The 26,746-nt window shown below is 42.7% G+C and overlaps 1 protein-coding gene across 1 annotated transcript in view; it reads right to left on the bottom strand.

The window, feature by feature from the left end:
- R3HCC1L (R3H domain and coiled-coil containing 1 like) overlaps positions 1-26,746 on the bottom strand; it is a 46,719-nt gene that overhangs the window by 5,167 nt on the left and 14,806 nt on the right. The window contains exons 2-3 of the mRNA XM_032225392.1: positions 8,193-9,973; positions 363-538 (exon numbers count right to left, since the gene is read on the bottom strand). Coding sequence (XP_032081283.1) covers positions 363-538; positions 8,193-9,959 — 1,943 coding nt within the window. The 5' untranslated portion in view covers positions 9,960-9,973. The remainder of the gene's footprint in view (positions 1-362; positions 539-8,192; positions 9,974-26,746) is intronic.

Below are 26,746 nucleotides of genomic sequence, written 5' to 3'. Positions count from 1 at the left end.
AGCGTTCGCTGGCTGGGGAATTCTGGGAGTTGAGGTCCAGACATCTTCAAGTTGCCATGGTTGAGAAACACTGCCTTAGAGGATGGGAGGAATATAATATTCCCCCAATGGGTGGCAATAACATACCAAACCTGAGCCTCATTAGAAAAAGCTGATAATGATGGCCCTGAGGCAGGGGGTGGCTGCAATAAAAGCAAGCGAGCAAGCAGCCTTTCAGTGACTCTTAAACAAGTCACTGAAAGGGTGCAGTTCCAACATGCTACATCCCAGCCACTGGGTGCAGTTCCAACATGCTACATCCCAGCTCAGAGGACAAGGCTACACTAGAAAACACAGGTGAGAAACAGAACCAAACTGCTTACTGGTAATGGCAGAAGACACACAGCAGATCCTCAGTGCGGAATTCTGGTGGGAAGTCATAGATTTCAATGACATGTGGCAGCTCAGAGTCACTCATGTCCTGATCAGCTGGAGAATAGTTGTAATAATCAAAATGCGGCTCCTGTAGCTTTGTGCCACGGAGAGTGCAGGCAGACAGCTGGAGGGACGGCAGAGACTAATTATAAGCATGAAGCGCAGGACACACAGCAAAACTGTCTTTTGTTTCGATCCTTTTTTTGTTTTTTAAAAGCAGCATTGGCCACAGGTAGATTCCAGGTGTTATTTCAGGGATCTATTCCATTGTCTAATTTCGTATCCCAACCCTGAAATGACAGCCTCGGTCTGGTCTCATCACAAACCTTTATGTCAGCCTGGGAATGGGTGCACTAGCTGATTGATGGGCCACAGACTCAGCCCTGGAAAAGGATTGATCATCCATGGGAGACTGGGAGTTATTGATTAGGTGCCTCCTGCTGCTTGCATGCTCTTTCCCCAGACCTAGGCGGATTTCTCCCTCACTGTTTCCAGAGGAGGAAGCTGGAATGAACATCTGCCTCAGTAAGCATCCATCCAGCAAGGCATTAGTTGCATCCAAAACAATACCTGAGATAGTTGCAAAACGCAGTTAGTAGAGCAACTATGGCAAGCCGCATGGTGACTGGATGTGGCTAGAATAGATAGGAGATAAAATGCTAAATGAAGATCGTGGCACAAGGAGATCTGAGCCCACGTATTCCTTGGAATGTGTCCTAGTAAACATCTTTAAATAGATGTGCCCAAATAAATTAACACATTAATGCAGAACAGTTAATGGCAATTACAGCCAGTAGTAATTAAATGTAACACGAGAAGGTATAGCTATTTCCCTTCCCCCCCCCCCCCCCCCAATTCTTGGACCTGCTTTTTTGAAAACATTGCCCTGTTCTTGTTTAAACTCCACTGACTTCTGATGGTTTCTGGTCTAATACAAACTGCTGATTATTATCTTCCAAGTCTAAAATGATTTGAGACCAGAACACTTTGTTATCCTTGCACTTGCTTGTCAAGTCCAGTTATTCTGCTGCCAAGAGAGGGCAAATGGTAGAGATGCATTACAAGGTTTTATCAGTGGCAGCACCTGGCTATGGAGCCCACGCCTCATGCAGGCTCTTTTTCAAAAAGAGAGTTAAGTTGTCTTTAGTGTTTTTAAAATCTTGCCTGCTGCTGTATTTGATCAGCTTTGCTTTAATTTTTTTATAGGCGCTCTAGTTTTGATTATAGCTCATTTTTGGCCTGGTGATCTTCTCAGGAATTCAACACAATGCAAAACAATGTTTTGTAAATACATTCATAAAATGGTTATATTTCACAAAGAAACTACGTGTTTGACGTGGTTTTCAACCCTAAATCAGGAAGGTCACCCAAGCCTGACTTTTACTTCTGCAGGGAAGGAAGCAGAGCCTCTACAAGCACCTCTGAATTGGCAGGGCTCTTCTTAGGAAATATTTGATATGGCCACCAAATCTGCCTCACGGTAACAGGACGGACATTGATCCTTGCACCAAATTGCCTTGTTCTGGCCATTCCATTCTGTTCCAAAGACGTGTCTCTTCCAATAAGGATGCCAAGCCATTTTGGCTGTGTTGTGATTGACAGATGGATGCTGATTACTATTGCTGCTGCTGCTGATCTGTTGGCAGAACTCTTGTCCTGGGTTTTTAATGGCATACATCAGCACATACCCTGTTGGCAAGGAAGTCTATAACTCAGGCAGATTTTTCTTTTTTCAAGCATCCGCACCAGGGCAAGCTATGGTTCCACCGGGAGACTACAAATTCACCTCTTGAGTCAATAAAAGACAATAATTCAGATCATTCTTCCTGGAAAGTGGATTTGCGGTAGGAGCAATCCAGAGAGGAAGAGGTGGAACGGTGGCAATAGGAACATAAAGAAGGATGCATCTTGCTGGGTTTAATAAAACTAAGGCATGAACCTCAGCAGCCAGAGTTCAAATGAACAACACTACGGCCCAGCAGGATCGGGCCTCAGACATGCTTGATGGAGCAGAGTGCTCATAATATCAAGTGGCATAGAAGATTATCTGAGATTGTGGAATGCATACTGCATGAGCACCCCTGCCCTTCACAAACCACTGGGTGCAAGGAGGATGACAAGTCAAAACAGGACAGTCCACAAAATGCAAAGATTAGAATTTGCCTCTAGGGACCACTGGAAATAGAGGACAAAGTTTCTTAAAACTTTCCACGTGTATAAATTGCAATTTTAATTGTGAACTATGAGCCAGACAGACAGCTGCTCATGCATATGTGCATCAGGTAATGTGGTGTGTATATAGCTTTGTATTGTTACAAGTATGTTTAAAAAGCTTCATACATAATGAGAGTGTGAGCCCATTAGTGTTGGCACTTCCCATCATGAATTGCATAAGGAGCTATGAACTTAACTGTGCATAAAGTCAGCCTCAGCTTTTGGTTGAAAGTCTCCTTTCCAAAGAATACTCATGCCTGTGGTGAGAAAGGTGGATGTTCAGGCAATGAAGGGGAGGGAGGGAGGGAGGAACAAAGGAAGGAAGGAAGAGTAGGGTAAAGAACCGAGTAGCAGAGGCTACAAAAACCTCACTCCCAATGGGAAATTAAAGATTTTGGTATCACTTAATATAAATGATCTTTCTTGAAGGAAAAAATGATTTTCTGGCAGCCAAAAAAAACAAGGTTAGATAAATTTTCAAATTCAGATTGTAGAATGATAATTTAAAAAATTCACCCAAAACTTTAGAGTTAAGAATCAAGTGGTCTAATATCAGAGCAAAATCCTAATTTTCCTTGCTAAATGAAAACATTTACCCAAATGCTAAATTAAGTGAATAAATCTTGTTGCTTTCACCAGACAGATGAGATCACAGCAGCGTTTAAACTCATATATGAGTCGTCCCCATTTTCAGCCCTTTCAATACAGCCACTAGGCATGCTGGCTTGAAATGATGAGAACTGTGATCCAAAACTATAGGAACGGCTAAGCTTTGGGAAGTACAGGGCACAAATCCTAATTTCACATATATCACCTACGTTTAGCTCCTCCCTCACTCCAAAGAAAAAACACACATATTTGTGTTCCTTCCTTTCACTTCAATACTCATACACAATACTCACACTTCAATACTCACAAAGATGAAGACTAAGCACGATGCTCCTATTTTCTTCATGTGTAAACATTAGAGCCCTAACATACAACCTTTAAGCACATTAGAAGCATTTTTTTTCTGGAAGATGCCGAAATTTCCTCACTTTTCTTTTTTTCCCATGTATAACCCTCTCTCCCTAACCTTGCTCTTATATAACAGAATGAGTTAGACTGACCTTAGAAAACTCACTGGGGCAAATAATAGCACAGATCCTGCTTTATTTAGATATGAGTTGTTTGTGAAGGATTGTTTTTTTTTCATCCTCTTTTTTATCTCACCTTATTCTTTCTTCAGCACAAACAGAGAGAGATGGATAAATGCACCTCTGCATTAACAAGGCTACAGCTGCTGCAGGAAAGCCAAATTCTACCTTTTATCCTTTTACATGAAATTTCCATGGGCGATTAAATGAATTGCATTTTAATGTGTGCAAAGATCGCATACAGTAACATATGCAAGCTTATTTGCATAGGGGTACGTCAGGGTGCATCTCACAGTGAACATAACACTAAGATAGTGCTTGCTTGCTAGTGTGAACTCTCCCTTTGTTCAATTAGGTTGCCCACTAAGAATTTTTGGAATGCTTGAATACTGATTTTTCCCAAGTGAACAAGGGCTACAGCTCACACACACAGCCCAAGATCTGTCACCGTGTGCATCTCAAGTCCTGTTTTATCCACATAAAATCTTGTACCTCATTAAAGTGATACTAGGGTAATTGGTCTCAACAGAAGTCTTACACGAATTCATTTTCCTGGCTATTGTCCCATATTCAATCTTTTTATTAACACAATATTTTTCTTCTTTAAGATAAATTTGTGGCATTGCACCCTTTTGTGAGACCCTCTTAAAAGAATCTTTGTAAATCCACCTGCTTCATGATCCTGGAGCTCTGTTATTTCATAAGCCTGATGAAAGGTCCTTTCTGGTAAGCAGAGGGGAGAGAAATCAAATCTAATAACGTGGATTGGGAAAGTGTCTTATTGATGCAATCACACACAGAGCTCCATGTTCATTAAAGAAAATATGAGAATCCCAAACTGCACACACACATACACACACCTATACCCTATTTGGTAAGCAAGCAATGGTGGTAGAGACTCTCAAAGGAGCAGTTCAGGCAAAGTGGAGCTTACTGCCATATGTAATCTGACAAAAATCTTGGTTTGGATGTGCTGCAAACTTGCAGCAACCAGATGTTTTGGGCTCTACTTCTTCCTCTGCCATTTTTGATGATTGGTCCTAGGAAGCTGCAATTCACAGTTTTGGGGGAAGCTGCCCTAAATCAGTGACTTCAAAGATTCGCCCATGAGATCTTCCTAACAAAGATCACTGGATTGTTTTCATTTGGATCCCACCTTCAAGGTTTAAAGATTATGTCCTTGTTTTGCTTTTCCTTCAAGTGTCTGTGGCACATGGAACTGCTGGCCCTTTTCTTTTCTGAGTGCAATGGCACAATTGCTAGAATTGAAGAAATCTGTGAGCCTATTGAAAAAGAGTCAAGAGCTTGCTTCCTTGACAAGCCATATCACCCAGTTTTTATGAAAGAATCAAAGAATTAAAATATTAAAGAATATTTTACCTCCACTTTCCCAGCTAGGGAAGATACACTTTCTGACAAGCAAAAAGAAAGATGTAGGGAAAAAAAGAAACTATCCCTAAGTTTAGGATTTAATGCAAAATGTGCATTGATATAAATTCTCTTATAAAAGCACAGACTTAGTTCAACCAAGCATAAATATTCTACAATGCTGAATTCATAGTAATGCAGAGCGATCACTGACTTTATGGTTGGAGCAAGAGATACCCTTACTGTTTCTGGTTAAGTGTAGACAACAATTTCCTCTGACAATACCAACAGAGTAGACCAAACCTTATAGAAAGCAAAGGACATAATCCGAGGAGAGATAATCTAAACTGTTTTCCTTTCCCGATGCCTACCAGCATGCAATATACTTTTTTAATTGTAAACTGTCCAGTCATTGATTGAGATGGGGTGGTGGTGGCTGTAGTAATTGAATGAATGAATGAATGAATGCAAATAATTCTTTTGCTCATTCTTCAGCCCAAAGGACCAAGCAAGCTATCATAGCTGCAGAAAAAATGTAAATGCGGTAAGATGCTCCCTTGCACAAGGATTCATTTGCATTTGCTGGGCATGGGTGAAGGATGCCCGGTGCCTCTGAGGCCTGCCTATATTGTGAAACAGACATCCAGTGCCCCCGATCCATACACAGCAATTGCATTCCTGCTGATCTTCCTGTTCTGAGAAAGAAAGACTATCCTGGGAGCTGTTGTGTCTGCGGAAAACACAGGAACGTAGAGAGCTCTTTTCGGCCCTAAATGCCACCTATGTGATCTGGTAGATTACCTGCTTAAGTAAGAGCGATTTAATTTCTAGACCGTAAAAAAAGTGGAATAAGCAGTAGTGAATCCACAGGCGTTTCCCGTCAAAGCGGGCCCTGTAGAGTTCCAGCAGATTCCATTACAGGGAATTTAGGACAGCGTATGAGCTAAGCCTTGGTAATGAGCCCGCTTAGTTAATTTCAGTGGTTTGCAGGGGCTATTAGCGAGCTGAATCAACTGAGATCAACCCTGACTCCTGAGCAGGCTATATGCCGTTTGCAGCGATATTAGGATACTTTGTTACTTTAGGTACCTTTGCGTCACTCTGTAAGAACAAGGCTGCAATATTGATTTAAGCTTTAATAAGGGTCCTCAGCCATCCAGCCAACATGGAGATTTCCTCGTAAACTGACGGCAAGGCAGCCCATTCCCTGGGCTGTGCTTCTCATCTCCACACGCTCAGCGCTACCCTTACAGGGCAATGTGCTAACAAGCCAAAGCCAATTAAAAAACTGCCATTTTCATGAAGCTTCACAGTCCATCTTTCCATGCCTGGTGTTCATCATGCTGAAGCTGCTCGATGGCAGCGCAGGCTCCGCGCACAGCACTTCCGCCTGCTTGATTACATGCATTTTATATACTGTCAATGGAGGATGTTTCTTTATTGCGTCCCAGGGCCTGGCCTTGTTGAGCTTTAGCCCACTGCAGGTGTTGGGATTTATAAATAATCATTCACGGGGCTTCTCTTTGTTTTATGATTTCATCGCCGATGTTTGTGCTACAAGCTAGCCATGCAGGAGGCAGAATTCTCTTCCAATTCCCACAGCAGACCATACATGATCTTCCCTGCAATTTATCAAAGAGAACAGGAAGCACGTAGCCCAAAAATATTATTTAATGCACATCCCTGATAAGAGGTTTTTTTTGGGTGAACTACTACCATATTTTTCAAAGTATAAGACGCCCCAGAGTATAAGACACAGCAAGATTTTGAAGAATTTTTTTAAAAACGTTTTTGCACTCTGCAAACCTCCCCAAAATGGTCCATTTTTCACAAAAACAGGCCTGTTTTTTTTAAAGGGGCATGAATAGCCCTTAGGAGGCATGTAGAGTGCTCCTGGGGGGTGGGGTGGGGGCCACAAATGAGCAAAAAGTGGTCCGTTTTTTGCAAAAACGAGCCCGTTCCCCCCCCCCAAAAGAAGGGGCATGGATAGCTTTTAGGAAGCTTATAGAGTGCTGCTGGGGGCTGGAACGGGCCGTTTTTTGCTCATTTCTGCACTCTGCAGCCCCCAGGAGCTCTCTGAAAGCCTTCTAAAAGCTATGCACGACCATTTTGGTGAAAGGGACAAGTTTTCAGGAGGCAAAAAATGCTGTATTCAATGTATAAGACACACCCAGATTTTCAGCCTCTTTTTTGAGGGAAAAGATTGCGTCTTATACTGCGAAAAATACAGTAACCCTCATGGGCAGCGGATGTGGGAAATAATACAAACCTCGACTAAACGTTCAAGCAATAGGGTACATTTTCACCAATAAGAGTTGGAGCTTTGCAGTTTTTATTACTTCTGGAATTTCCTTTTGCTTCTTGTAGGTACTGCAGCAGGAGAGTCATGTTAATATACGACAGCAAACAATCAGGAGTCACCTTTTCCAATTAACATATTTTATTACGAGGCATGAGTCTGTGCCTTTTAATAAAGTCTATCAGAAAAGAGGTTATTGGGCTCTGGTTGTTTTGGTTTTTTCCCCCTTCCTATGAAGGCAATTGCCAATTTTCCTACCCCTGTATAATCATTTTCCAATGGTATTGACTCTTCTTCACCTCCCAATAACATTCAGATAATGCAAGAATTTAAAAAAATGTTTTAGAAACAATACAAAACTACAAAACCATGTATATCTATTTGGAATGGTTCTCCAGTTTACTCTCAGCATCACTGTCTGAATTTTTCTGCAGAGAATTCTATGTGTGATGATTATTGGTTTGATCTTCCACTGAAAAGCTGGAAGTGACCAGACTGAGCTAGCTTTGATATAAGCCAGTGGTTCCCAAACTTGGCAACTTTAAGACTTGTGGACTTCAACTCCCAGAATTCTCCAGCCAGCTCTGCTGGCTGGAGAATTCTGGGAATTGAAGTCCACAAGTCTTAAAGTTGCCAAGTTTGGGAACCACTGATATAAACAAAGATTCTAGATTCGAGGTCGCCATGTCACATGCCTCTGACATGCGTGCAGTTCTTACCATTTTGCTTCAACTCTGGGGACAAAACCCCAGAATACTCACCTGCTCCAGTAATTGTGGATCCAAGCAATCCCCATCATCATTAAACAGGGCATCCCAGCTCTCATCTGCCATGTTGTCAGCCTCGCTGTGACTTACAGGATCAGTGCTGGTGTTAGTGGCCTCTTCCGAACTGGATAGCACACGATTTGCGGGTGGTTCTTCTCCTTTGCCTTCAGAGGGATACTGGAAGCTTGTATCAAGTTCCCCCAAAGCTGGCTTTTCCCCTTCTAAGGGTGCTCCTGTTCTCTCCAGGATGCTTACTGGACAACATGCCATCTTCTCAGAGGCAGATTGCAAAGGCCAGCATGCAGCCTCCTTCGAAGGACAAATTGGCTCCACATGACTTCTGCTCTCAGGGCTCTGGTCAACCAAGTCCAAAATGCTTTCCTCTGTTGTCAGTGCAGCTTTTGCCTCAAATGTATTAAATTCATACTGGCCTGCCTCACGACACAGGCTTTTCTCCTTATCATGTTCTCTCTCCCCTGCCTGTAACTTTTCATCACCTGCTACCCTAACGACACAATTGGGTAGATCATCTATCTTCTCAGAGGTCCTGTCTGAACAACTAAAACCTACAGACACATTTGAATTATCTGGAGGCTGCTCTGCATTCTCCATGAGGTTATGTGTCTCCGCCTGAATTGAAATGTTCTCATGACTATCAGCAGCCACTCCAACCTGATCAGAGATAAATCTAACTGGACTCTTGTTCTTGTTGCCATGCTCCCTTGCTTGAGCTGAAGCGGGAACACCTTCTTCTGCATCTTCAACTCTATTACATTCCTTTGGCTCTACCACAGCACATTCTAAGACGCTAGTGTCACTCATTGCCGTTCGACTGGAGTTGCTTTGCTCTGTACATTTGCATCTATTATACTTGGTTATCTCCGTAGGAAAGAGGTTGCTTTTATCAATGTGCTCCAGCAAATCACAGTTACTTATGTGTGCTGAATCAGAGTTTCCTTCCTCTGTGCAGATGGATGAACTATGTGTGTCTATGTTCTCCGGAATCCTCTGGCCTGCAGTTCCAGATATACTGTTCTCACTTATTCCAGTCAATTCTGAACCACCTTTACTTAAAGGCTTTGTTCTGTTGTTCTTGAAAAGCAACTTGCTATCTTTGCTTAGCATTTTCTGTTCCAAGGAATCCTGCATACCACTTTCACCCGTTCCTACTGCTTCTGAGACAACTACTGCACTCTTGGTACTGTCGGTGACCTGCCTTTCTGATGGGCAGATAGGCTCATTTTTCCATGAGATGTTAACACCACTAATCTCTGGCTGGAAATCTGCCATTCTTTCCCCCGAGGCAGCTGATTGTGCAGTACAGCACTCGTGTGTCTCTGTTTCATTCACTCCAGTAAGAGTTGAGTCCGGGAAGTTGGAAGAAGGGAACAAGTGATGTGATGTAGCCTTCTGACGGAACTTTGGACTCTTCTCTCCCTGAGCCTTTGTGTCTTGGTTCCTTTGGCAGAAAGCATCATTATGGCTTGAGTCCTGGGGAAAAGTTCTTCTCTCTTTCTGAGGAGACCTGGCATTTCCCTGGTCATTCTGAAGCAGCCCTTTCCTAGTTTTAGGGTTTGGTCCTGCCTCACAGGCTTTAACACTCTCCTTTTCTGTGGTGGAGCAGTGACTCTCCCTCCCACATTTGGTGGCCGCCGAAGGGCCACTTTTTGAGACTGCCATCTCACGTCTTGCTCTTGGGACATACAGAACCATGTCCGGTTTCCTAATTCGTACCCTGGTTTTGTCTGCATCTGGCTGCATGGTGTTATCAATATCTGTAAGAAAGAGAGAGAGACAATCAGTTCAACGCAGCAGCAGTTAAGTCCGTTAGCACAATGCACCAATTAAAATAGAATTCATCAGAGCAGGTTTGAGGTGATAGCACTTTAAAAAAAATTGTTCTGGAGTAAGGAAAACATAGAGGCAGAACCAGAGAGTAAAGCAGAGCTGGCTGTGCACAATACTGTACACAAAACAGCACCAGTAGCTGACATTCCTCTACCAAAAGCTCTGCTGCTTAAATACTTTGGCATTTTGATTATTCTTTTGATCAATGAACTACTTGAGCATTTCTTATAGGTCTTGCATCAGATTTTGAGGCCATCAGATCTGCTTTGTGGTTTCTTTCTCTACTGCTAAACATTTTCTGATATTGCTCTCAAGAAAGGAGGATAATCAAGCCTGAATAAACCACAGTAATTTTGCACTAGGCACAAAAAGAAAAAGAAAGATATAAATCATGTTCATCCGATGGAACCTAGTATAGCTTGTTATTTTTAAAAACTGGTATAAGTAAGCTTCAACCTGCTGTCTCCTGCATGTTGGTACCCTGATCCCAGCTGCTTCATACTCTAATCAAACTCCTCTCAGGGTTTTTATCAGCTTTGCCACGATCCTATAGAAAATCACAGTGGCGTTTGTCATAAGCTCAGCTATCCTTACCATGCCCCAAACTCTATCTAAAACCAAAAGTTTCTATGAATACTTTTGTTCAAAAAGATTTTGAGAATAAGACAGTTACAGAATAAGTATGTTTTAGGATGGGGAAACAGCAAGCACAATAGGTATGCAATTTTATTCTATATTATAATTCTAGTCTCTAGTCTCAAGGCTCAAGCAGCTGCAAATATCATTCATTGTCTCTGCTCTAGTGTGGGAGAAACAAAAATCTTTTCAAACATACCCAGATTTATTAACCTAAACTCTTCACAACTGGCAATTTGCTTTTCTCTTTATTTAAAGAATATGTGCAAATCTCCAGGATAAAAAATCAGTCGGGATTCTCTTCTATTAATTAACAAACCAATTATTTTTTAAAAATATATTTTTATTGTTTTTACATTTAAAACAAAGCAGTACCGCAAAGTCGAAGTGACCATACAATCACATTATATGCAATTAGTCTCATCCATTGACTATTAGCCTACTCAATACATTATCTATCCTTCTGTCCAAACACAGTATTACCAGTTTGTTCCAGTCTTGTCACCTTGTCTTATGCCAGTAATGGCGAACCTTTTTGGCACCAAGAGCCGAAACCAGAATGTGCGTGCATGCACATGCGCCAGAGCACCGGAAACCGAAAAACCAGCTGGCCAGTGCATGCATGCCTGTATTTTGGCCGTTTTTAGGCCATTTTCTGGTGCTCCGGCATACACAAAGACCAGTTGGCCAGCCAGCATGTGTACACGAGAAACCAGAAGAGCAGCTGGCAAAGGCACACGTGCCCACAGAGAGGGCTCTGTGTGACACCTCTGGCATGCATGCCATAGGTTTGCCATCACAGTCCTACACCAATCATAAAATCTGTTCCAGACTTCAATATATTCTGATTCCCCTTTGTTTTTAAGTTCAAGAGTGAGCCTATCTGCTTCTGCACAGGCCAACACTTTTCTGATTAGCTCTGATGGCGTATTTTCTTCTTTTTTCCAATACTGCACAAAAGTTATGCGCACCACAGGTAGTACATGTATAAGATAAAGTACATCTTTCTTAAACCCCTCAGGTATTATGCCTAGGAGAAAAATTTCTGGAACAAACCAATTCTTGATCACGTTTCTGTAAGGCACCCAATTTCTATTTACCCTATCACATTTTAAATGTGTTGTATATTAACTGACTGGCCAAACTAGCAGATTTGAAGAAATTTGCTTTTATAGATGTATAGAAAATTGTATACATTTTGGAGCAATTAATGAAAGGAAGCAGAACTATCTCTAGAGCAGTGTTTCTCAACCTTGGCAACTTGAAGATGTCCGGACTTCAACTCCCAGAATTCCCCAGCCAGCATTCGCTGCCTGGGGAATTCTGGGAGTTGAAGTCCGGACATCTTCAAGTTGCCAAGGTTGAGAAACACTGCTCTAGAGGGTGGTAAGATAATGGTTCTGCTCGGTCATTTACCAATTTCTGCATGACACACAGCACCCACAAAGTTCAGGAACAATAGAGAACCTGCCTTATTATAATTTTTGCTTATGTCCCTGCCCAAGAGACCAGGGAGCAGACCACAATTCAAGGATAAGACCAGGGGTGGGTTGCTACCGACGTTACTGCCGGTTTGCAACCTGTTCAATGTAAATTGTTCTTCGCGTATGCACACAACAATTTACAGTGAACTGTGCATGCGTAGTCACTAAAATTAATAATGGCAGCGCCCAAGTGGCAGTGAGGGAACCGGAACCAGCAGGCCTGGGTTGCTGCCGGTTCTATGACCCAGGTCTGAATTCCACTACTGGTTCGGCTGAACTGGGCCAAAATGGCAGTAACCCACCTCTGGGTAAGACTACATGTTTTGCATGCAGAAAGTGATAGGAAAGAGTTCTGCTATTCCGGTCAAAAGAATTACTTCAGTTTCAGTGGACAATACTGTCTGGATACAGCATAAAATGGCCAGGTACAGATTAAACTTCCTGTTTTCCTACTTCTGAAAAGGAAGCAATGGAGATTCCTTGCCCAAAGGTGTGTTGTTTTTTTAAATTGAATTCAGCATTCTTTGGGGAAAATAGGAAACAAGCTATGGAAGCAGGATAGTATTGTATAAAGAATGAAAAAGACATTTTGAGATGACATACGTATTTTGACATACGTTTTTGAGAAGAAGAAGGAGTTTTCCATGGCTCACTTACCTGTATCATCTGAAAAACCAAGTCTAGATGCTTTCAGATGCTGTGTGGGTCTAAAAAGAGCACATCTCTAACACATTCTGCCTCTACATAGAGATGAAATGGATACTTACTTAAATCTACTAAGCTTTACAAAGGAAAAAGGAATCAGAGTATTCCTCCTCCTCTCCCTCCTTCCCCTTCCTCCCCCTCCTCTCCAAATACCATGGAGGGGATTTTGCTGTGCCCTTTTCTCTTTTGCAATTGCATTCGCCTGGATATTTAAGAAGTACAGTATATATATTCTAAACTGACAGGTTCCTAAGGGAGAGATCTAAGCCCCTTAAGCAAAAGATCGACAGACTATAAAACGTCACATGTTCCAAAAATACATAGCATATATGGTATTAAATGATGGTTTACACATTAATAAGGCAAGAGCAAAGATACTGTATTGAACATACCACAGGTATATAAAGAGCTTGGTTTTATGCATTTATCTGTATCTCCTAACAACAGTTATTGAGCGAGACAGGATTTATGGCAGGATGGCGGTATTTACACAATGTGCTTTTCTGGTTCAACAATGGGGTAAGTGTACTGTGAGAATATTACAGCTCAGAAAGGAGTAGGGCAGGAGAAGATTCATTTTAATCTCCCAAACCCTGAGCTTGTTCAGGTTTAAGCAATTTAAGATGTTGGATAATCACCTATAAATCCCTATTTGCCATAGGGCCAAATATGTCAACACCATAAACCCAGTCAAAATGGGTAAGTTTTCTAACCCAACCCAGTCAGTCCTCCAAGAAAGAATTGGAGCTCTTTAGAGAATAGTGAAGAACTAATAAAATAAACGAAATCTTGCTTGATTAACTGCTGGAAAGATTAATGGATATCAATACAGCTATATTTGCTTCCTCTTTTCAATTCCCCTCTACCTGAAACCTAACCACTACCCCATGGCCCCAGGTACTTGCAACCCCCTTCTGCCAGGGGGATATTTGTTCTTTATAAAGCTTTGGCACAAACAGCCAAGGCCGCTCTCTGCCAGGTCCCAGGCCCCTATAAATATGCATCAGGTCACATTTATAGAGACAGATGGTTTCAGGGTCTGTCCTCTGGTAAAGGCAAAGAAAGAGTTGGAGAAGGGCGTGGCCACATGATTAATCACTGCCCACTTGGTTTAGGGGTATTCATCATGGCCCGCTGTCAGGTAAATCACTGGAAAAAACACCTCTCCAGTAATTAATGGGAAGTGACGGATGGACAGCCCCTGGGTCCATTAATCTGGACTATCAGCAGCACACCAAGATTATGAATGTCAGGATGTATAAACTGTTTACCAATCAATAGCACCAGAAATTCATCCAAGGTTCTCATTTCCGCAGCTCCTCCGGTACGTGAGGCTGCTTTTACTTTTTCCACCCAGCTCCTCTCTTTTCATTTCTCCCCATTCTTGATTTGCAATAAAATCACCACTCAATTCACCCAGGATAACCTGAAGGGTAACACGGGATCTGGAAGAAAAGGCCAGCAGCAAAGCAACTAAGAAAAGCCTTTCAGTGTCATCTAGGCACATAGATGCCCTCAAAGAGTATAGAACAGGAGTGTCAAACTCAAGACCTGTAGGCCGCAACTGGCCCGTTGCGGGGTGCTTAAATCTGGCCTGCAGGGCCGCCCTGGAAATGGCAAAGGACGGCCAGTGGGCTCTCTGCCAGCGAAAACCGGCTCCCAATCTCCATTTTTGGCTGGGACAGCCTCTTGCAACCCTTTGCCACGAGGCCCTCCCAAGCTCTGTTTTCACTGGCAGAGGGTTGCAGCTGAAAACGGAGATTGGGAGCCCGTTTTCACTGGCAGAGCACTTGGGCCACCACAAGCGCCCCTGACAAGACTGACGTCAAGCTGGCCACGCCCATCCTGGCTCCCTGAGATCAAACACAACCCTGATATGCCCCTCAATGAAATCGAGTTTGACACCCCTGGAATAGAAGGAAGGCTACTAGATCAACCATTATGCCTATTGAAACCTCATTGCAATCTACCACAGACAGGTAAGTGGTTAAATATCTAAGTAGTTAAAACATGAACCTGGATTGTGTTGTTGGAGAGGAGCCATGGTTAGAAAGAGCAGAAATATAGGGAAAAGAGTTCTACTCATGCTCTTCTTTATAGAGTCCAGCCAATCTTTTGAACTAGAAAAGCATCCTCATAATAAAATGTTTTATTTGAAGCTCTAAGAAACCATGGTACGCATGACAAATTCTATAAAGAGTCCATAGACTATTTCATGACCATGATACAGATAGAACCACTGGATTTTTTAAAATTCTCCAATAAGCTACTTTAACCAACAGAATGGTCCCCTTCATCATTATTGACTCAGTGAGAAGAAAAGGTATCATCGAGACAGCTTCGGCCCAAAGGAGTCATTTTTCAGCTCAAAGTATAATCCATTTCTTTCAGAATAGACACACCCACTGTGAAGGAAGAATTGTGTTCCACAAACTGGGTGCTCTCAAGGTATCTCATGGCAACAACACTAATGACAGCAAGCCAAAGCTCTGCTCATAATTACTTTTCAAATATCATATGTGTAACAAGTATAAAGTAGAGCAACACACCACAAATGCTACAATTAAAAAGAGGCTGTAAACTCAGAATTATGGTAAACAGCAATTTCCCAAGAAGGAAAGAGAATAACACAGACGTTAAATAGGGACTCCAAGGAGTACCACAAGAACAAGTAGGTTCTCCCATAGCATCTTTGATGACTCCACAAAAGAGCTTCCCATAACCTGGCAGCCTACACTTTGATAAGTCAGGTTACCACTTCCATCATTCACAGTCAGCACAGCTATGACAGGTAAGGAAGGAGGAGTTATAGTCCAATGCATCTGGGAGGTGCAAGGTTGGAGAAGACTGCAATAAGCAATTTACGAGAAAATTAGGAGGACTGTGAAGATAATTGGACTGATGTTAGGAAAGAGGAAAATATGCCCTTGCCAATGTGCCTGCAAAATGAATACATACAGTATGTTAGTCTTGCTGAATATCACATTATTAATTAACTGAAAGTCTTAACGCCAGAGAGTTCTAATTCTTCCACTCCAAACTTTTATCAGCTCTAGATCCCTGTTATTTCCTTCATATATTTTCTTGGCTTATCAGCCCACTGTGCTTTTCTTCATCCTATTTTCCATAAATAGTAGTCAGAGAATCAGAATAACCTAATTCTTCAGGTATCAATCTCTTGCAATTAGCAATCCTTTGAGAAGCTTACTATGCATGGAATATATATGTATGTATGTATGTATGTATGTATGTATGTATGTATGTATGTATATACACATACATACATACATACATACATACATACATATACACACACATACATACACACACACACACACACACACACAAACATGTTTTTGTAGATTTTCATGGGTGTAGGTATGCTGGTCTTGTTGTATTCTGGTCTTTTACCATGTAAGATTGAGATTGTCTTGGCAACATTTCGGTGAGGTCTCACTTGCCATCTTCAGGCTGGTGTTTTCAGCTTAAAGCGTGGTCGGAGCTGCCATCTTTCTATAAATCTTAGTGGGGTGTGTGTGGACTGCTGGCTTTGTTTCAGTAAGTGGATTGATTGGTTGTGTGGTTGTATCATGATTGGTAGATTGGTGCTGATTGGTGCTGGCTGTGTGTCCGTTGTCGTTTTGAGTTGTAATGGCCTGGGTGGTGGGTGTGGCTTGTTTGTTGACTTGGGCTGGTTTCCAGATGTTTAGTAGGTGGGAGGTATCGTCGTGTTTATTCATGTTGTGGAGGTGTTTCTCTATTTTGATAGCTTCCATAATTATTCTCTTGTTGAAATGTTCAGTTTTGGAGATTAATTTGGTTCCTTCAAAATTAATTTCCTTTCTTGTAGCTTTAAGGTGCTGGAAAAGGGAGGACGTTTTTTCTCTTTTTCTTACTGTGTTCTTGTGTTCTGTGATGCATGCATTTAGTCTCCTGTTCGTTTGTCCTATGTATGTTGCAGGGCCGATTTTGCATGGTATTTCGTAGACTCCTTGGTTTTCTAGCTGGATTTTATCTTTGGAGTTTCTTAAGATGTTGGCTATTTTTTGGTCAGTGTTGAAGGCTGTCTTGATATTGTGTTTGTGGAGAATTTTGCTGATTTTATCTGTGGTGCCTTTGATGTAAGGGAGGAGGGAGATGCCGTTGTCCTGTTCTGTGTCTCAGTTCTTGGGGGAGTCTCCCTTTGGATTAGGTTGGTAATTGTTTTTCTTTGGACTCCTTTGGAGATTAATACATTTGTGAGAGAGTGTAATTCAGTTTTCAGGTGGTCTTTGTCGACTAGGCATTTGGTTCTGGAGATGAAGGTCTTGGCTACAGAGTTGATCTGTGCAGGGTGGTGATGGGATTGTGCATTTAAGTAGCGGTTGGTGTGTGTTTTTTTTCCGGTAGATGGTGTTTCCTAGGGAGCCATTGGGTTTTTTGTAGATTAAGACGTCCAGAAAGGGAAGTTGTTTGTTTGCTTCTATTTCCATAGTGAATTGTATTTTGGGATGTAGGCTGTTGAGATGTGTGAGGAAGTTGTCCAGTTTTTCTTTCCCGTGTGGCCAAATCACGAAAGTGTCATCAACATATCTAAGTCATCTAAGGCGTTAGTTTCAAAATGTTCCATGTATAAGTTTGAGATGACGGGTGAGAGGGGTGATCCCATGGGTGCTCCTTCTATCTATCTATCTATCTATCTATCTATCTATCTATCTATCATTCATTCATTCATTCATTCATTCATTCATTCATTCATTCATTATTTTTTATTTGTTAAATTTCTAGGCTGCCCAATCCCGGAGGACTCCGGGCGGTTTACAAAAAAAGAAACAAAAAGGAAAAAAAGAGAAGCAAAATAAAAGAATAATTTAAAAATTCCCAACACGCATACATTTCTGATCGGGGCTGGACGTTAACAATAAGGTAAATAGCCCCAGGCCTGCCGGAACAGCCAGGTTTTAACAGCTTTTCTGAAGGCCATGAGAGTGGGTAAGGTCCGGATCTCTGGGGGTAGCTGGTTCCACAGGGTCGGAGCAGCCACAGAGAAGGCTCTCCTCCGGGGGCCCACCAGCTGACATTGTCCGGCTGACGACGTCCGAAGGAGGCCCACCCTGTGGGATCTTATTGGCTGTTGGGAGGTGTGTGGCAGTAGGCGGTCCCGCAGATACGCTGGTCATGAGCCATGTAGGGCTTTAAAGGTAATAACCAATACCTTGAATTGCATCCGGAGACCAATTGGCAGCCAGTGCAGCTCACGGAGGACAGGTGTAATATGGGTGTATCTTGGTACACTCAAAATCGCTCACGCGGCTGCATTCTGGACTAGCTGTAGTCTCCGAACGCTTTTCAAGGGTAGCCCCATGTAGAGCGCATTGCAATAATCCAGCCTTGAGGTGACAAGGGCGTGAGTGACCGTTTGAAGTGCCCCCGGTCCAAGTAGGGCTGCAATTGGTATACCAGGCGAACCTCACCAAAGGTCCCCCTGGGCACAGCCGACAGATGGTGTTCCAGTGTCAGCTGTGAATCCAGGAGGACCCCCAAATTGCGGGCCCTCTCTGAGGGGTGTAAGTCTTCACCCCCCAGGATCAAGGACGGACTGTCTGAACTGTCCTTCGGGGGTAACATCCAAAGCCACTCGGTCTTATCGGGATTGAGCATCTATTTGTTCATCCCCATCCAGATCCTGACAGCTTCCAGGCATCGGCACATCACGTCCGCCGCTACACTGAGCTGGCACGGAGCAGATAGATACAATTGTGTATCATCTGCATATTGATGGTATTTTATCCCATGCCGTTGTATGATCTCACCCAGCGGTTTCATGTAGATGTTAAATAGGAGGGGGGACAGGACCAAACCCTGCGGCACCCCACACTTGAGGGGCCTAGGGGTCGACCTCTGTCCCCCAACCAACACCAACTGCGACCTACCATAGAGGTAAGAGGAGAACCACTGTAAAACGGTGCCTCCCACTCCCACCTCCTCCAGACGTCGCAGAAGGATACCATGGTCAATGGTATCGAAAGTCGCTGAGAGGTCGAGAAGCACCAGGATAGAGGAATGACCTCTATCCCTGGCCCGCCAGAGATCATCGATCAGTGCGACCAAAGCGGTTTCTGTGCTGTACCCAGGCCTGAAACAAGACTGAAAGGAATCCAGATAATCCGCTTCATTCAAGGTCTGTCGGAGTTGAAGCGCCACCACCTTCTAAACAACCTTCCCCAAAAAAGGAAGGTTGGAGACAGGACGGTAGTTTTTCAAGACGGCTGGATCCAGGGAAGGCTTCTTGAGGAGGGGCCTGACCACCGCTTCCTTTAGTGGTTGCGGGAAAGACCCCTCCTGCAAAGAAGCGTTGGTAATCGCCTGGAGCCAGCCGCGTGTCACCTCCCTGCTGGTCGAAACCAGCCAGGAGGGGCACGGGTCCAGTAAACAGGTGGAGACGCTCATCACTCCCATGGCCTTGTCCACTTCCTCAGGGGTGACAAATTCGAACTCATCCCAGGAAATCCGACTGAGACTTACCCTCGGCATCTCGGCTGGTATTGCCCAAGCGGAATCAAGGTCTGTCCGAAGCTGAGTGATTTTATCCGACAGAAACTGAACAAATTCCTCAGCTCTTCCCTGCAGGGGTTCCCCCACCCCCTCACCTTTCAGGAGGGAGCGGGTCACCCTGAACAGGGCGGCTTGGCGGGATTCCGCGGACGCAATAAGAGCGGAAAAATGCCTGTATTTTGCCGCCCGTATCGCCACTAGATAAGTCCTAATGAAGGCTCTTAGTAGTGTTCGATCAGATTCAGAGTTACTAGTCCTCCAACGTCGCTCTAGCCGTCTCTTTTGGCACTTCAGCTCCCGGAGTTCCTCGGTGAACCAAGGTGCCCTCCTGGATCCACTGCCGCGGAGAGGCCTCAAAGGCGCAATCCGATCCTGTGCCTCAGTTGCCACAACATTCCAGGCAGTGACTAAGGATTCGGTCAGATTGCGGGCAAGGGAGTCATGTATCTCTCCAAGCTCCCTCTGAAATCCCATCGGCTCCATCAGGCGCCTGGGGCAGAACCACTTAATCGGTTCCACCTCCCTGCAGTGGGGGAGTAGTGTCCTGAAGTCAAGCCTCAGCAAGGAGTGATCTGACCATGACAAGGGCGAGGTCTCTATTCCCCTTAGTTCCAGATCATGTCTCCACTGCCCCGAGAGAAATACGAGGTCGAGTGTGTGTCCCGCTCTATGAGTTGGGCCCTGAACTACTTGGGTCAAGTCCATGGTTGTCATGGAGGCCATGAACTCCTGTGCCCCTTCAGAGTGTTCCCCAAGAGACGGTAGATTAAAGTCCCCCAGCACCATTAGCCTGGGGAACTCTACCGCCAACCCGGCTACTGCCTCTAGCAGCACAGGCAGGGCTGTTGTGACGCAGCTGGGAGGTAGGTACGTCAAGAACAAGCCCACTTGAAGCCCTAGGTCCAAATTCAAGAGAAGAGACTCACACCCCACAATCTCCGGGGCAGGGCTCCTGCGGGGAACTAACGACTCCCGGACAACCATTGCTACTCCCCCACCCCTTCTCTGGTGTCATGGTTGGTGGAGCACCTGGAACCCATCTGGGCACATTTCTGAGAGGGGGATTCCTCCCTCTTGGCCCAGACAGGTTTCAGTTATACATGCCAGGTCTGCCCCCTCGTCTAATATTTTGGTGAGTGTAGCTTCAACTCCGCATATAATGTCTTCAGTGGGGATGTGTTTAGGGGCGACTGCAAAATTGAATCCTCTGGAAAGGACATTGGTTTCAGCTGTGGTGAGGGTTCTGTCTAATATGTTATGTACTGTTTGTTTCATGAGTTGCTGTGGAGGGGGTTGGGCTTCTGTTATTTTTCTAGTCTGTGGAGTTTGTTGGTGTGTGTGTCTGTCTTGTAGGAGGTTTCTATTTCGGCTCTCCAGAGGGCTAGTTATATATATATAACTGAATATATATATATTCAGCCATCTCTTACAATCTCCAGAGAAGATTCTACAACTTCCTTTTTCTACAAGAAGCCTCCTTAAAGCACTACCCAATATGCAACTTACTTGTATTTTTCGGAGTATAAGACGCACTGGAGTATAAGATGCACCAAGGTTTTGAAGAGGCAAATTAAAAAAAAGTAGGTAGGTAGATAGAGGGAGAGAGAGGGAGAAAAAGAGAGAGAAATACAGTAGGTAGGTAGGTAAAGAGAGAGAGTAGTTTAGCCCTTAAAACCTGGCTGTTCCGACAGGCCTGGGGCTAAAGACTCGCTGCCCCACTTCGAATGGTATGATTGTTGTGCTTTTAACTATGTATGGTTTCTATGTTTTTGTAACTCTGTTTGTATTTCCCCTCCCTTTTTGAGTTGTGAGCCGCCCTGAGTCCCTTCAGGGAAAAGGGCGGCATACAAATAAATTAAACCTAACCTAACCTAGTTAGGTAGGTAGGTAGATAAAGGGAGAGAGAGAGAGAAAGAGAGAGGAGAGAGAGAAATACAGTAGGTAGCTAGGTTGGGAGAGAGAGAGAGAGAGAGAGGGTAGGTAGGTAGAAGGATAGAGAGAAAAAAATAGAAAGAGAGAGAGAAATACAGTAGACACAGTAGGTAGGGAGGGAGAGAGTAGGTAGGTAGGTAGGTAGGTAGGTAGGTAGAGTGTGTGTGTGAGAGAGAAATATAGTAGGTGGGTAAGTAGGGAGAGAGAGAGTAGGTAGGTTGGTAGATAGATGTTTCCAGGTGTATTTATCCATGTGCTAGAGAAGGAAATCACTGACAATCTGCAGCACCTAAGACTGTGTTTCTGCTCGCACAGCACTTGATCAATGTAATTCTCATCAATCAGTTAAAGAGCTTTCCAAAAGTAAAAAAAAAAAGTTTTTACACTCTGCAAACCTCCCAAAAAACGGCCCATTTTTTTCTAAAACGGGCCTGCTTGTTTTTTTAAAAAAAACATGAATAGCCTTAGGAGGCTTGCAGAATGCTCCTGGGGGGGACGGGGACAAAAATGGGTCTGTTTTTTGTCAAAAAAAATTGCATGCACGCTTATAGAGTGCTGCTGGGGACTGGGGAAGGGGTATAACGGTCTGTTTTTTGTTCATTTCCGCCCTCTCCAGCCCCCAGGAGCTCTCTGAAAGCCTCCATAATTGTAATTGTAATTGTAAGGTTTATTTATATGCCGCCCTTTTCCCTGGGGGGACTCAGGGCGGCTCACAATCCAAGGAAGGGGGAAAAAACAGACTTTTACATATAAGACAATACGTGATTAAAACACAACATTCATACCATTCGGGCGGGTTACAATCTTTAGCCCCAGGCCTGACGGGATAGCCAGATTCTAAGGGCTGTGCGGAAGGTCTGGAGGGTGGTGAGGGTACGAATCTCCACGGGGAGATCGTTCCATTGGGTCGGAGCTACCATCGAGAAGGCTCTCCTCTGCGTGGTTGCCAGTCGGCATTGGCCAGCGGATGGTATTCGGAGGAGGCCTAATCGATGAGATCTAATAGGTCGTGTGGAGGTGATCGGCAGTAGGCGGTCTCTCAAGTACCCAGATCCACTACCATGGAGGGCTTTATGGGTGGCAAGTAGCACCTTGAAGTGTATCCGGAGATCGACAGGTAGCCAGTGCAGCTCGCGGAGGATAGGTGTTACGTGGGTGAAGCGAGGTGCACCCACAATCGCTCGCACGGCCACATTCTGGACTAACTGAAGTCGCCGAATACTCCTCAAGGGCAGCCCCATGTAGAACACATTGCAATACTCCAGCCTAGAGGGTATGCATGGCCATTTTGGTGAAGGGAGCGGGGCTTCAGGAGACCAAAAATGCTGTATTCTATGTATAAGATGCACCCAGATTTTCAACCCCTTTTTTGAGGAAAAAGGTGCATCTTATACTCCAAAAATACGGTACATCTCTTCTTAAACCTATGATTTGTGTCTCTTCTGCAGTTCCAATGAAATCACTTCTTCTCTTTAGACAGAACAGGAATAGGCGACCTCCTGTCATTTCAGACTATAATGCAGCTCAATTCCAGCTAGTCAGGTTAATAGTAAGAAATTATGGGTGTTGTAATCTAAAAACACCTTGAGAAAACCAAGTTGCCTATCACTGCACACTTTGAATATTACAATTCAGATTTAGGCTTGCTGAATTAATGGTTGCCTTCCAGATAAAATTGTCCTTGTCCCACAATTGCCTTGATCCCTAAAAATGTATATTTGTCCTTAGAAATTAATAGCAGTTATACATTTAAATGATAATAAACTATAAACATGCCCTATTCACCCAGTTGTACTTGCTCATCAGATAATAAGGAATTTGCTGTTTGGTTAACCAAGCTTAGTATATATGGATATGCTCTAAAGAAACAGAACACAACCAGAATAACTAACAAGTTATATCTGTATGTTGTATCTGCTCACAAGATTTTGTCATCACATTCACTGCTCAGCCACCCTGCACTTAGTTTGATGTATAACTGGTTTTATGCAATTTGGCTTCTAAAAATATAATTGCAATTTTTAGAATTGGAAGTTTACTGAGCTTGATTTCAAGCCAATCAGAGTCCAAAAGCATGATGACAACAATAAATTTAGGGATATTTATTATTGTAAACCTGCTGACATTTGCAGGTTTCAGTACTTCCTTTCAACCACAGTTGCTGAAACAAAGAGGTTCTCAGATTCTGTTCAGTGCTTTTTAGCTCATGATCATATATATATATATATATATATATATATATATATATATATATATATATTCATTCATATATATATATATATATTCATTCATATATATATTCATATATATATATATATTCATATATATATATTCATATATATATATTCATATATATATTCATATATATATTCATATATATATATATATATATATATATATATATATATATATATATATATATATATATATATATATATATATATATATAATAGACAGACAGACAGAGAGAGAGAGCTTAAATGAATCTGAATGCTCAAAAATGAATACCAGGGAACCCTGGGAAAAAACCTCAAGTGAACATAAACAAAATATATATTCTACATCTCTGGTTCTGTGTCAGGATTTTAATTAATTTAGAGACAGTTTCTCTTGCCTAAATTGGAGTTAACCCACTGGCAGCCTGAACTGACCAAAAACAAACATTTATTTATTTGTTAGATTTATATAGCCACCAATCTCACAAAATGTTACTCTAGGTGGCATATAAACATATTAACATTTAAAACTAAAAAATGAACATACACACACACACACACATATATCACTAAGAATGCAGAAATACAAAAATCATTTGACATCATATAACCATCTTGAAGGGTCACAAAGGGATCCCAAGGTTGATGGAAAAAAATCAAGTTTTAAGGACCTTCTGGAAGCAGAGATGGAACCAGAATTTTTAAGACCCCAGGAACATTGTCAAAATGGTCTGATTTTTTTTTTAAATGAAAATGCAAAAACTTTCAGATGTACTGGTTTCACTGCCAATCTGTCACTCTTAAAATTATTGCATCGTCTGATGATGTGTGTGCCATGTTTGTGAAGCCCTCTCTGCCAGATGATGTTGATTTAATTGACCAGACATGAAGAGGCCAAGAAGCCAAATGAGTTAATCATTTGGAGTGGACTTCCCAGACTTACAGCCTTCCATTTGTGCAGAACTACAGTCTCCAAAGTTCCCAGCTAACATGACCAATCTTTACAGAAGATTATGAAAGCTGTATTCCAACTTGATTTGTACACATTATGTGAAGACTTAACTCCCTAGAGAAGGGCCGTAAGGCTGGAAAGATGGAAGGAAAGATAACAAGATGACCAGCAGGAGGTCATAACTGGAGGACTCAGTTATGCAGCAATGGGTGCACTGATGGAAGATCTGGAAGACCAATTTAGGGACAGATTGCCATAGAGAAAATCTATACATGTCACTAAGAGTCCTCATAGTGACTTGATGGTACATAATCAATCATAATCAATTCCGACCTGAATGAAGGGCGCTGGCTTGGAAAGGTGAGTCCAGAGAATATAGCCTTAAGGAAAAGAAGTTTCTAGACTCTTGAAGCAACAGGTCCTGTGCTGAGCAAGACTGGATTTGAAAATTATAAGTCTTCCTGAGAACAATTTGTGTGTCCACTCCACCACCTCCCCTGACAGCCATTCAGCCATCCTTCATCTATGCCGAGACAATCTTTCCACAATTTGTCATCATGAAGCAGCACAACTTGCACTGTGCCACGGTCTGAAAAGCCACAGCCAGTCACACTTTCTATTAAACCTCTCTTGCTGTCAGAATTTGCAGCCATTTCAACAACCTCTGATTCTCCTTGCCACCCTGAGAAGATTCATACTTTCTACAGCAAATGCAGTTGTGGCTAGGATGCTGGTGTTCCATGTAATGTGTGGTGGGGAAGGAATGGGGATTTTGCAGTATCCTTCCCCTGCCATGCTCACCAAGCCCCACCCACAGTTGGTAGTAAAAAAAAATGAATTTCATCACTGGTTAAGACTATACAGTATTTACAACACAATACAATACAAACAATACAATAGCAGAATTAGAAGGGACCTTGGAGGTCTTCTAGTCCTGTGTTTTTCAACCACTGTGCCGCGGCACACTAGTGTGCCGTGACATAGTGTAAGGTGTGCCGTGGGAAAAACACTTTATATATGGTCAATATAGGCACAGAGTTAAATTTTTTTAACATTTTCTAATGGTGGTGTGCCTCGTGATTTTTTTCATGAAAAAAGTGTGCCTTTGCACAAAAAAGGTTGAAAAACACTGTTCTAGTCCAACCCCCTGCCTAGGTAGGAAACCCTATACTGTTTCAGACAAATGGCTATCCAACATCTTCTTAAAGACTTCCAGTGTTGGGGCATTCACAACTTCTGGAGGCAAGCTGTTCCACTGATTAATTGTTCTAACTGTCAGGAAATTTCTCCTCAGTTCTAAGTTGCTTCCACCCATTACTTCTTGTTCTACCCTCAGGTGCCTTGGAGAATAGTTTGACTCCCTCTTCTTTGTGGCAACCCCTGAGATATTGGAACATTGCTATCATGTCTCCCCTAGTCCTTCTTTTCATTAAACTAAACATACCCAGTTCCTGCAACTGTTCTTCATATGTGTTAGTCTCCAGTTCCCTAATCATCCTTGTTGCTCTTCTCTGCACTCTTTCCAGAGTCTCCACATCTTTTCTACATCGTGGCGACCAAAACTGAATGCAGTATTCCAAGTGTGGCCTTACCAAGGCATTATAAAGTGGTATTAACACTTTATATAGTATTAACAATATAAAGTGTTAATTAAGTTAGTTAAGTGGTATTAACAATTTAAACAATATGAACCTAACTGTAAAACCTGCAGTATCTCTTATACAAGGATTCAAAGGCAACCCAGTTCACAGATGTTTAGCTGAGTTACATATAAAAAATGGTATTGCAGGAGTAAACAATTGCAGAACAGTAAAAAAAAAAACACACCCAAACAATAGCAACCCACTGATGAGACTTTTAATTTTGAAACAAAATGCTCAAGCAAGAAGCAATTAATGCTCAAATACTCAATTAAACAGTTTGAAAGTTGCAGAGATGAGGAAAGAATAGACAGACATATTTGATCATAATTAATTTAATTAGCTACAGGCTCAGAACAGGCTAAAGTTATTTATATCATGCCATTTTATTCATAGAATTCACTGTCACAAAATGCAGCATTAGTTGCTGGCTTTGAAAGACTAGAGCAGCCTTTCCCATATGGCTTCTAGATGTCTATGACTACAATTCCCATAATTCCCAAACAGCATAACTGGACCAATGGCTGTGGTGGCTAGAGATAATTTAACATAGCTCAGATCAAAGATACTAAAAGAGTTAAAAATATTGAAAAAGGCAATT

This window comes from Thamnophis elegans, chromosome 10, assembly GCF_009769535.1.
Source record: "Thamnophis elegans isolate rThaEle1 chromosome 10, rThaEle1.pri, whole genome shotgun sequence".
NCBI lineage: Eukaryota > Metazoa > Chordata > Lepidosauria > Squamata > Colubridae > Thamnophis > Thamnophis elegans.
The sequence above is the reverse complement of the archived record's forward strand: the minus strand, read 5'-3'. Positions and strand labels throughout refer to the sequence as shown.